At 23.5% G+C, this 12,713-nt stretch overlaps 1 protein-coding gene across 1 annotated transcript; it reads right to left on the bottom strand.

Moving 5' to 3' along the window:
* Positions 1 to 8,333: 8,333 nt before the first annotated feature.
* On the bottom strand, positions 8,334 to 10,082 carry LOC110650920 (putative transcription factor bHLH086). The gene is made up of 5 exons (XM_021806071.2): positions 9,330 to 10,082; positions 9,114 to 9,215; positions 8,959 to 9,024; positions 8,801 to 8,866; positions 8,334 to 8,643 (listed from the first exon to the last, which is right to left on the bottom strand). The coding sequence occupies exons 1-5, from the start codon at positions 9,966 to 9,968 to the stop codon at positions 8,515 to 8,517; spliced, it is 1,002 nt and encodes a 333-aa protein (XP_021661763.2). The 5' UTR covers positions 9,969 to 10,082; the 3' UTR covers positions 8,334 to 8,514.
* Positions 10,083 to 12,713: the final 2,631 nt, after the last annotated feature.

The raw sequence follows: 12,713 nt of genomic DNA, 5'->3' as shown, positions 1-12,713 counted from the left end.
GGTGGCGTTAAGCAACGGTTAAAAACGGAAAGCTTTATGCTTTCTAGAAAGAGGTTAGTTTGTATTTTCAACTCGACGCATGTCTTCCATAAGTTTGCGTTTTTTTTTTTTAATTTGGTAATTTGATTTTGACGTAAAGCTCAAACTGCCCCATACTGAAAGGTTTTATTTAGTATATTTGTAATTTTTAATTTTTAATTTAATTAATTTATAAATTTTAATTTATATTTAAATTAGTTTAATTAATTTGTGTTATTTTTTAATATTTAATTATTTTTTAAGATTAAAATATTATTTTTATATTGTATAATTATTTAAATAAAAAATAAAAATATTATTTTTATTATTTAATATTATTAATTAAACTAAAAATATAAAAAATTATCTTTATATTTTTATATAATTAATTAAAATTTTAATTAATTTTAATTATTTAAATGAAAAAATATAATTTTTATATTCATGCTTTGAATTTAAAATTAAAAAATTATAATTAAATAAAATAAAAAATATAAAAATATTATTTTTTCATATTATTAATTAATGTTAAAAAATAAAAATATAAAAATAACTAATTATATTTAATTAATTAAAATTAAAAATAATTAACTAAGCAATTAATATCAAAAAATAATTAACTTTAAAATTATTTAAAAAATTAAAAAAAAGTTAATTTATGCACTAAAATAGTGAGTGAGTTACACATTTCTTAAAATTTGACTAAATTATATATAAATTAAAATTTTTAAATTAAATTAAATCAAAAATTAAAATTATGCTAAATTAAACTTCCTTGATAAATACAGAAAAAAAAAAAAGACTTTATTCCATTTGATTTTTCAGGTGTTACCTTTTCTTTTACTCCATCTAACAATTTTTAAAAGTACTTTTCAAAAAATTTAATTTAAATTCAATAAAAATTTAAAAAAATTAAAAAATTAAATTTTTAATTTTTAAACTTAAATCAATATATTAAGAAATTTAATATGTAAATTAAAAAATTAAACTGTCTATTTTTTATTTAAATCAAGAAATTTAACTAATAAATTTTAATTTTTATACTAAATTTAATTTAAATTGAAATTTATAAATTAATTTAAAAAAATGAAAATAAATTAAATTAAACTCTCAAATAAATACAGGGCTAAAATTAATATTTTACTTTTTTTTTTCTTTGCATTATTAGTTGTGGAAGTCTATCGAACAATTTTATCATGAAAAAGTTTATAGGAAAAAAAAAGTCTTAGATGTATCTATAGAAATAAATTTAAAATTAATTTGCAAGGAAAGATTTGAAATTTTGGAAAATGAGAAGACCATTATTATTTAAATTTGGAGTCACCTAATATAACATTAATTTCATACTCCCTTTGTTTTATAAAAATAAAATTTTTTATTTTTTATATAATTTAAGAAAATATAGCTAATATAATTAAAGTAATAAATTTGATTTAACATTTTTTTAATATATCCTTTATTTATATTTTTCTTTAAAAATAAAATAATTTATATTATGAAATTATTTTTAAAATTGATAAATTTCATTTTTAATATATACATATTAAATGAGGCATATTATTAAATTAATAAATAAATTATTATTTCATAAATAATTTATAATTTTAAACAGATGAAAAAAAGTTAGTCTATCTTTTAAGAGGAATATGAAAATAAATTTAAAAATATTATATTAAATATTTATATACAAAAATATGTTAAATTAATTAAAATATATATAATGAATATATAAATTTAAATATAAAAATTTAATTCATCGGTCATTAAACTTATTTTATATAATATCGAGCCAATAGTAGTTTCATTAGTAATTTTATTATAAATTAAAAAATAAATAAACAAATAAGATGTTCAGAAAACACAAATAATTGAAATTTGTATAAGAAAAAAAAATCCAACATAAAATTTAAAACAAATTGAAATCATTCAATTCGGTGTTGAATTTTCTATTTTCCATATATTTTTATATAATGTTTATAAAATATATATAATTATTTATATTTTGCTTGTTTCACTTATTTTATTTATTTAATTATAAAAATTAAATTAAATTAAATTAAATTAAATTAATCCAACTTTTTTAAAAATAAAAATTAACAAATTAACAATGTAAAAATTAATAAAAAGACTAAAAAGAGTCATTTTGAATTGATTTTTAAATTTTAAAATTTAACCAAAATTTACTTGCCTATATATATATATATATCACCTTAATTTGCTCTAAATCGTTGTATTTTTATTTTATTATAGTTTTAAATATGGATAATTATAGAATGTAATATTTTAATTAAAATTTTTATTTATTTATATAAATATACTTTTATAGATTCAAATTTTGGAGTCAATATATAATCTACTTCAGTCCACAAATCAAATAATTTAATCATTAAATACTAATAAACATAAATAATAAATATTAAAAATATATCTATACATATGTTAAATGTGTAAATTAAAAAATTAAAAAATATATATAAAATATAAATATTTATGTGTTCACTCTTTTTAAAATAAAGCTATACTTATATATATTTTTAATCATAAAGCTATACTTATATAAGAAAATTGAGACACATTTCTCTCATAAAGATTAAAAAAAAAATTTCTAAATTTTTCTATAATTATTAGTCACTAATCTAATGATATATAAAAATATAATCATATGTAATAATAATAATTATATTAATATATATTTGTATTAATAAAATGAAACTAAAATAAAAGAAGGCTACAGGCCGCACTTCACAATAAAATATCAATTTGAAAAAAAAAAAACCTCATGTATTAGCGCGTGGGAAGACTTAAGGTCGAATCTTTTACGATATTGATTAAGAAGTGATTTTAATTTATTACACAAAATAATTTAATCGTCTTAAAATTTTAGTGCAGTACATAAAAATTATTATTTAATTTTTTTTATTTTAATAAAATTAATTATTTAATTTTTTATTTAAAAAATATATTAATTAATTAATTTATTTTTATTTTATATTTTTTTAATTTCTTGTTCATTTTAAATAAAATTTTTTGCTAGTTAAAATATTTAAATGGGAGAAAAATTATTGTCACAGGATTAAAAAGTTGTTTAATTTAACTATTTATTTTTAATTTTTAATTTAAAATATATTTTTTAATTTATAAATTAATTTAAAAATAAGTATTTAATTATTTAGTTAAACTATTTAAAAGGAAATTTTAAATAATTTAAGTGCTTATTTAGCATTGCATGGTCAAAAATTATTTTTTTAAATAGAAGTATCCTTTTAAATGTTATTAAAAAAATAATTTATAAAAAATTATTTTATTATTTTAATATTTTTATAATTAAAATTTATTAAATTTAATTTTAATTTTTTTTAATATTTTTTAATTAGTATATTTAAAAAAATAATTTTATCAATAGCAATTTTAATAATACTAAATATTTAATTAAAAAATATTTAAAATAATTTAACTTATTAAAATGATAAAAAAAAGTATATAAATGAATGTTGTTGTTAAGATGAAAATAATATTAATATTTTAAAAAATTATTAAAATAATATAATTTTTTATTTAATAAAAATAATAATTTAAGTAATAAATAAATAATATTTTATTTATAATTTTTAATTTATTTTGAATAATTTTTTTATTTATAAATTAATTAAAACATTAAAAATAATTTTAACTTACTTACAAATAAAATCAACCACCTTTGCAATAATTTAAAACTTTAAAAGTAGAGGATTATATAATTATATTTTCAAAATAATAAAATAAAATAATCATAAAATTTAAACTATTATTTAAATTGACACTAAAAAGTAAATGAGGAAGAAATAAAAATTAATTAATATATTTTTTAAAATATAATTTTATTAAAATAAAGACAATAAAATAAAAATTTGATGCTATTTTTACCCATAATTAACAAAGTTACAGTAATTCGTCAACTCAACATGGAGCTCTCCTTCCCAAGCATATTGACTAGCGTCAATCGTCTCTCTTTGCTTTATCCGGAGACTGAAGACACACTGCTCGAGGATCCCCATCGTTATGCTTGATAGTACTGCCAAACATCTCTTGAATCCAAAACAAGAGTCTTGGGAAATAATTTATGTGGAGAAGAAATTGGGTTTAATATTTTTGGAACCTGATGAAGTAATGACAGTTTTTCATTAAGCAAATTCATGAAGATATGATTTCCTTCCTTTGTAGTCTTGCTTTTTGGTTTTTTCACAGGTCCTTCTGTTTCCAGTTCCGATCTCTTCTTGTAGTTGTCCGTTATTCTTGATTTTTTGGAGCAACCTATTCTTTCAGCTTTCTTTCTTTTTTAGGACTGTCAGGTTTTAGTTTTGGTTCACCGTTCTTTCTCTTACCAGTTTTCTAGCCTTTTAATAAAACTTTCGATTATTGAAAAAAATTCCTCACCCAACAAAACAGCTTGTTATAGAACAGTATCCTTTCCATTATAATCATTAATTAATGTTCAATTAGTTGGTAGATTGCTTTCATTGTTATGATAATAAAGTCTCTTGATAAAAACATTTCTAATATTTATATGTGATATATATTTTAATTAATTTTGTAAAGAAAATTTTAAAAATTTTCAATTAAGTATTAAAATTTTAAATATTTATAATTACACCATAATATTTATATTTATATTAATGCTGCGAATTAGCCCTTAAGTAGGATTAGTTAACTGATAATCCAAGTTACTCTATGTTTTAATCAAATAAACTGCAAACCCTTCTAATATTAATGAAAATATATATTTGTTTTTTTTTTCTTTGACAAAATGAGAAGAAAATATATTATTTGATACTTCTGCTATTTTGTCTGATAATATAAATTTCAAAGAATAAAAATTGATATTTGTAGGTTTATTAGAGAAGTCAAATAGTAAAATATAATTAATGGAGAGGAAAAGATTAAGAGGTAATGATATTTTAGAATTTTTCTAGTAAAAAAATATTTATTTTTTAAAATAAAGGTGCCAATATCCTATCAAAATATGGTAAGGAAAAAAAAAAAAAGCTGATTTGGTAAAAAAACAACTATACCCCTAAAAAAAATTCTAAAATCCCAACGAATCCAGTGGCCATGAGGGATACGTCCCCATCGGATGTATCCCACTTAGAAGAAGATCTTCTCCTCTCTCACGGAACGCAATTAAGGAAAGTCAAATATCTCTACAGATTTTTAAAAATAATAATTGCAGTTAAAGTAGTCAATAATTCAACTCAATTATGATCACCAACGGAGTCAAAGAATTGAGGGTCTCTGGTAAAAAAGAAATTTTTATTCATATATTTTTATAAAAAATTATAAATGCAAATACATATTATCATCATTTGAAATAAATTATTATCAAGATAAATATTAAAATAATATTTTAAACAATTTTTTTAAATGTAATTATACCTTACATAAAATCCAATGGATTTTAATTTTAGGAAAATGAAAAGATCAGCCTAAGTTAGTGAGGGCCGACTAGAGAGCGCCTACAGAGGAAGTGCATGGGCACTTTTTCACTTCACATGACATCGATCGATTATATATAATCACTAAAGAAAACACAAATACAAAATCAATCTTGAATGTTGAAATTTATGTGAAATTTCTTTTTTATCAAAAGCATAAGATATGTTAGTTACAAAATGAAGAACCATGCATGCATCATATATATATATATATATATATATATATATATATATAAGCACTAGCTAGACATCAATGGAAACACTTTCAAGAGAGAATTGAAATGGAAGCGCACTACTCGTCAAAAAATTAATGAAATGAATAATTCCATCATTAAATGAATGAGTGCATGTCCCGATTGATTTTTAGCCTCAAATTAATTACGAGACAATTTTTTTTATTATTGAAATTATCATCAATTGATTTATATATTTACAATCACTTTTAATTTTTAATATTATATATAAAAAATTATTAAGTTATAATTAGCAAAATAACATTAAACAGGAAATTAAATCTCATCAATATTATTTATTCCAATGTACAGCTAGACATAATAATATAGTACATATGAAGTTGATTATTGCCATGTTGATTAATTAATTTGTGCAATTTAAACCTTAATAAATAATTCATGTGGACTAATCTCCTCCTAATTATAATTTAACAATAATTATACAATATGAAATAATTAATAAGAGTTGAAGTAACATAATCATATTATATTTAAGTAGCCTGATTAAAAGATGGAATTAATGATTATGGTTGAATTAATTAATTTTTATTTTACATAAACTGATGAAAGACCTATAATAGTACTAGATCTTATATTGTTATGAATCAGAAAGGCAGGTACACATAATCACTAGACACAACAAAGAAATTAGGATTAGCCAACTAGGGGAAACAAGAGAATTTTGGATGCTTCTTTTATGCTTTATAAGCAGAGGCATATCCAATTTGTATTTTCTTTTTTTTGATAAAAATTTTGTAATTAATCTTGTATGGAATTCCACTAATCTTTTGGCAGATTGATGCAAAAGATAATTATCAGGAGATGACAGTAATCAATGCTCAATTGAGAGAGAACAAATTAAGTAAAGCTTATTTAGGATTAGATGTATTTTTTTTTTTAATTAATTTATATATGCATTAAAACTAATTAAATTTCTTATTTAAATGATGTTAAGGGCATCAATTTGATACATTCAAATTATTAACCATTTGACTAATTATGTTTAGTATCAATTTGTGAAAATTTCAATAAAATTAATGTTGCATTACCTAAACAAATTTTTATTTTGTTGGTTTTGTGCTGTTTGAATGGGATTGGAACATGTGATTAACCATGTGATTGTTATTAAAAACAACAAACCTCTAATGGTCCCCCTTCATCTTGGAGAAAAGAATGTATTTTACTGAAGGAAAACACGGACGAGATCGAAGCAATAACATTTTTATTATAAAATAAAGATCAATTTTGTAATTTAAAAATATTAAAATTATTAAATTTTAAATTAAAATTTCATTTAGAATAAAAAATAATAAAAAAAAACTACTTACAATGAATTTTGAATCTTGATCAAGTTTTCTTATACTATATAAATATAGAGAATATTAGAATTGTTGTTGAGAAAATTAAAATATTTTTTTAAATATACCAATTAAAAAATTTAAATTTAAAATATTTTAATTTTAAACTAATAAAATAATTTTTAAAAATTACCTTTTTAGTAATATTTTAAAAAATGCTTAACAGCTTATACTATAATTTCCAACTATGCGATGTCATCTCTAAATTCCATTTTGCATACATATGGAATTCAACATAATATTCATTGTAATAATTTATTTCTAATTTTATCAATTTAGTCTCTCAATTATATCGGATAGCTGTGAGTGCATTTATTGTATATAGGGTCTTGAAGTGTATTTTTTGGATATTAATAAATTTATTATTTGATAAATTTAATTTATATGAGCCTCTTAACAGCCATAATAAATACATCAAAAGGTATTTTAATCGACTTACAATTTTTTTTAAACTTAATCTAACTTAATTTAATAGCTGAAGTATATTATTCATCTAGCAAAAATAAGTAGCATTACTCGTTCCATCACTTATAATTAATATCAACACTTAAAATTCATATTGCTGATGGATTTTCGTTTCTTCAAAAAGAAGATATGAGGTAATAATTGTTGGATTTGTTATGTAATTGCCATATGATAGATCGAATCCTTCTGATGAATCTTCATATCTGATAAGTAAAAAGTTCGAGACAAATTTAAAACATATATAATTGCATAATCACATAATATAAAAAAGAAAAAAAATAATAAGACAAGACGAGATAAAAAATTTTATTATAATGATGAGAAATAGTAAGATATAATTACTCAAATTCTTAAAACTTAATATCAATGTGTTTTATGAATATTTCATAAATTTATTACAAAGAGCAGAAAATACAATATTTATATTTATATGGGTCCATTTCATAGGCCATGACCACCATATACTTCACTTTTTATTTCAATAGGGTCACAATGTGAAATTTTTGAGTTGGATCTTAATTCATTCGAGTTCATAAAAACATATTCAAAATTCATGCAAGAGTCTTTAATGCACAAATTTTGGTCAACAATTAAATTGGTAGATTTTACGTAATTATGTGACACCCATACATCTTAAGTAAATATATAGGCCTTATTTATTTTATCATATATATATTGTCTAGGTCTCCATAATAAATCAAATTTAAGCAAGAATTTCTTTATTTTCATAAATGTGCTGTTGCAACATATCAAGGTAAAAAATTTATGAATTTTCCAAAAATTAATGATATATTGTCTTTGGAGGAATTCAAAGTTTTTGTAGTCCTACTCTCAATTTTCATTACACCATGAAAATATAGATTATAGTTTCATTACAAGATCTTCAGAAGGAAACAGAGCAAAAATATATTATTATGTATTCGGATTTTTTTTTTTCTCAATTAATCCCTTCGCCTGCAAGCTTGCACTTAATTACTTGGAGCTTGAGCTGGAATTCCTGTCTTTGTGAGATGAAAGGATGGCATCAATGGCTTCCTTTACCTGAGAAATATCAGGAGCTTTCCCACCTTGAACTGGCCATAATTCATCTGTTGCCAACACCTGCATCAGAAAGTAGATGAAAAAAAAATTGCCATTCATCAACTTAATTTTGTGGTCTTTATGGGAAAACAAAGAAGTAAATTAACCTTGTACTTTTTCCAAAATGTTTTTCTAATTAACTTTGCACTTCTTAATTTGTCAATATTTAATTAATTACCTTTACTTGCAACTGAAGAAACTTGACATAACTAATGGCTTTCTCTAACATGGTAACCAAATCAACCTGCAAGGCATTGTCAAGAATTGGGGAATTATAATCAGAAGTTACAAGAAAAGAATCATAATCTGAAAGAAGCAATATTTATACTTTTATACCTTTGAACCATTAGGCACCAGTTCCTGCATTATCTTAAGCCTCTCGCTAATCCGCTCTCGTCGATTCTGGGAAGACAAATATCATCTCAGAAAACCAAAGTCCCATGTTGATTTTTCTTAATTTGGACTCAAACTTTTGTTTAAATTAAGCAAACCTTGGCTGCAATATTCTGAAGGTCCTTAGATGGAGATGACTTGGGTTTTGACTTCCTAGTTGCAGTATTGCATTGCTTCTTTAGAGCCTCCGTACTCTCTCCCTTCAACCAAGAAATTTTTACCGAACGTTAAGACCTTGAATTCCATCATTAATGGCACTGCAATTTACAAACAAGAATAAAAAAAATAATAATAAAAGGGAAATAGAAAAGTACCAAATTGGGACGCTTATGGAAGTTTACATCTTGTGTACCAGACTCATGGATGATATCACTTGCTATAGTCCCTTCAGAGTATGACCAATCCTCTTGATTTTCCTTTTCAGAATTGACCATGGAATTGAAGTTACTAGCTGTTTGAAAGCAGTTGATTTCCTCCAACAAACGAGGATCTGCGCTAAACTTTGAATTCATCTGATTACACTGGAAGTTGAAATTGAAATTCCCCTCCCAAGTTGAGTAGTCGTCTTTGTGACTATTAGCCTGTGAAACCCTACAGTTGTTGTGCTGGAAGCTAAGCAAAGAACCATTAGCGTGTATGAAATGATCGAAGCCACTGCGAAAGTCGATCAAAGAATGAGCTTCCTCAGTTTGATGAGTTATGGAATGAAAGAGGAATTCATTAGAATTGGCACTGCTTGGACTGCCAAGAGAAGAAGAAGAATGACTCAAGGCTAAATTCTTGATGACAAGCCCATTATTAGACATGTCAAAGCAGCTGCTGCTTTCCCCTTCTTCAAGCACCGATTTCTTGTGGTTTTCATGATCATCTTCAAATCCATAAAGATCTCCCATCACACTTTCAGTGTAGGGAAAAGTCTGAAGCGAGCACATACGGTCCTTAGTAAGTGCCATATTGAGAGAGAATGAACTAGAATTGAAACTTAAGTCTAGTTCAAGCAGGTAGGCATATGATGCAGACAGAAAGCTACTGCAAGGCCTATTTGTAGAAGCTCAAAAATAATTATATTATAGTAATGGTTATTATAATTTGATTGTAATCTTTTTATTTTCTTTTTCTTTATGATGTTAAGATGATATTCTAAATTAGTTTTTGTGATGTATTGTCTTAAATTTATCTCTCCAGTAAAAATTAAATCATTTATGTTGAAATTAAGAAATTTAGGAATGAGTATCTATGGATTTGAATTTATTTTAAGGGATTAGGAGAATGGGAATTGAAACCTGAATGTACAAAGTAAGTAATATGGCTTCAAGAACAAGCTAGGAGAGTCTAAGGTTTGAACCTTAATTAATAAAATAAAAAGAAAACTCTATTGGATTATTTAATTGAAAATTTTAACTAATTAGTATAATGATAATTAAGGAATACTAATCTTTTTGCTAAATAGTATGTGTTAAACTCATAATTCATTAGATACATTTTAAATACATAAATAAAATGCTCACAACTCTTATATAATTTGACAGCCAGAATCATTTTATGATAAATCTTGACAATGAATTAAGATTTAATAAAATTTGATCAATCCTTTTCATCGACAATGTGATATATGGAGGATGGTTAAAAAGTCTTAATAGTTATAGAAACAAGAAAAGAACAAGTATTATATATCATACCCATATTCAATTAATGAAGTCGCAAAGAACTCATATAGGAGTACTATATATTATCTTTGTAGTTAGCTGGCAGATAGAGGTGAATAAAAATAGAAGAAGAAGAGGATGAAGAGAGAAGGTAATTAGGGCTATTAAGCAGCGAAGGGCTCGCCGGATCCTTTGCCATCCCACGTCTTTCAAGATTCCCATATGCTTATACTCTCACTTTCAAGAACCCTATAGACTAATATTCAAGGGTGTTTCCCATACTCTTTCCATCAGCACGTGGATTCATGCTTTATTTAAACTATTTTTTTTATATATTTATATGTTACATTAATTCCATTCTTGATGTTTACTCTAGCTAGTCGTGGAAAGCTTGCTATAAAATTCTTGCAACCAACTCGATCTTGATTGGTTTGATGAGTAATCATCAACTAGAAATTAATATGGAAATTCTTTGTCAAAGTTCAGTTTTGTTTTCAGAATTTTTCTCACATGTGAGTATGATTTTGTGTGAGTAGATGTAAGCCTATTTAACAATGCCGTCAGAAGGAGATTCCACCGGCAAGAATTTCAAGAAATGTATAAGGCCTTCTTGATTCTTGATTTCCAAAAAATTAGAAAAGCTTGGTCGTTAAAAGTACCAATATTTAGCTTGAAGAATAGAAAATGCCAACAAAATTACTTAGATGTCTCACGACTTCGACTCATTTCTTTTAATTTTCCCTCTCACATTGCCAAACATACACTCACACTAATTACTTTTCATTTAGCATACACAAGTTAAATTTATTTATTTTTTTCATAAGTTTGTTTATTTGTTTTCGCTCTATTTATATTTATTTTAATTTAGCCTCAAATTGAATATCACATCAGATTTTTGGTAAGTTTCCCACCTAAATCGTATAAAAGTACCCTATTTGCAATAAATTAAATTTCAAAAATCAAAACGGGACACTAAAATTTTGTGAGGAAGATGAAAATTAATTCAAAATATTAAAATAATTTATCTATGTGTTGGGATAAAAATAAATTAAAAATAATGCCAACTGTCACAATGTATATGTATTACTCATGGCCTAACATATGCAAGCATTTTATCATATTAGAAGGAGTACCAGTTGCAGAGTGCATGGCCGCATGCATTTGATCAATTTCTTCCAAATTGTATATTATATATATAGCATTAATATTGGTTTCATCGATCTCTATTTCATTATCAGTCCTATCTTTAATTCAGAAACATATTTAAGCTGTTTTGTACGTGGGTTGGGTTGGCTGAGTTGGGGTTAATTATACTAATCCAAATTAAAAATTATTTATTTTAAAATATAAAATTAAATCTTAATGAATTATATATTTAAGATAAATGGTAGTATTAAGAAAATTAACCATAATATTATTTTATTACAAGTACCAGCTACCCTTTTACATAAATTAATTTCTAGCCAATTACTACAAATTTCTTGGTGGGAATCAGAATTACTAGAAAGTTGAAATTTCTGGCTGCTCATTAATACTACATGATTTAAGTAAGGTTTTTGCAAGCCCAATGAAGATCATCATCCACATGTATGCTCTACATATTTATCAGACAAGAAAACTGTGAAGCAGAGAAACCGAAGCTGGCATTGAAATAACAACAGTTCCTTGTCTCCGGGAGATGGGTTGTTTTTCTTTTTCAATGTTTGGAATCCTTCCCAACCATATGTTTCTTTAATGTTGGTTCTTCTTATCTTCACATGCATATCAAATTTTAAAAACTTTTTTTTATGACAGTGACATGGCATAATGTCATTAATCCAAAGAGTCAATTAATTCATCAACTATCCTATTAACTCATACTTTAAAAAAAAAAAAAGAATTTAAAGAATCAATTAGAACAATGAAGATATCAATTCTTAATTTTAATTCAATTAAATCAACCGAGTTAATCTGAATTTGACAACCATAACAATTAAATGAAATAGCGAATTCTACCTGAAAGTAAAAATAACAAGACAGAATAACAACAACCTAATAAAAAGATAATAATAA

Source organism: Hevea brasiliensis, chromosome 9, assembly GCF_030052815.1.
Source record: "Hevea brasiliensis isolate MT/VB/25A 57/8 chromosome 9, ASM3005281v1, whole genome shotgun sequence".
NCBI classification, from domain to species: Eukaryota; Viridiplantae; Streptophyta; class Magnoliopsida; order Malpighiales; family Euphorbiaceae; genus Hevea; species Hevea brasiliensis.
Note: the sequence above shows the minus strand (reverse complement) of the source record. Positions and strands in the feature narration are given on the sequence as shown.

Coding starts and splice junctions, on each gene's coding strand:
- LOC110650920 (XM_021806071.2), bottom strand. CDS start 9,968: ATGGCACTTACTAAGGACCGTATGTGCTCGCTTCAGACTTTTCCCTAC. Junction 9,216..9,329: donor TCCATAAGCGTCCCAATTTG/GTACTTTTCTAT, acceptor TCTTGGTTGAAG/GGAGAGAGTACGGAGGCTCT. Junction 8,644..8,800: donor TTCTTCAGTTGCAAGTAAAG/GTAATTAATTAA, acceptor TTTCTGATGCAG/GTGTTGGCAACAGATGAATT.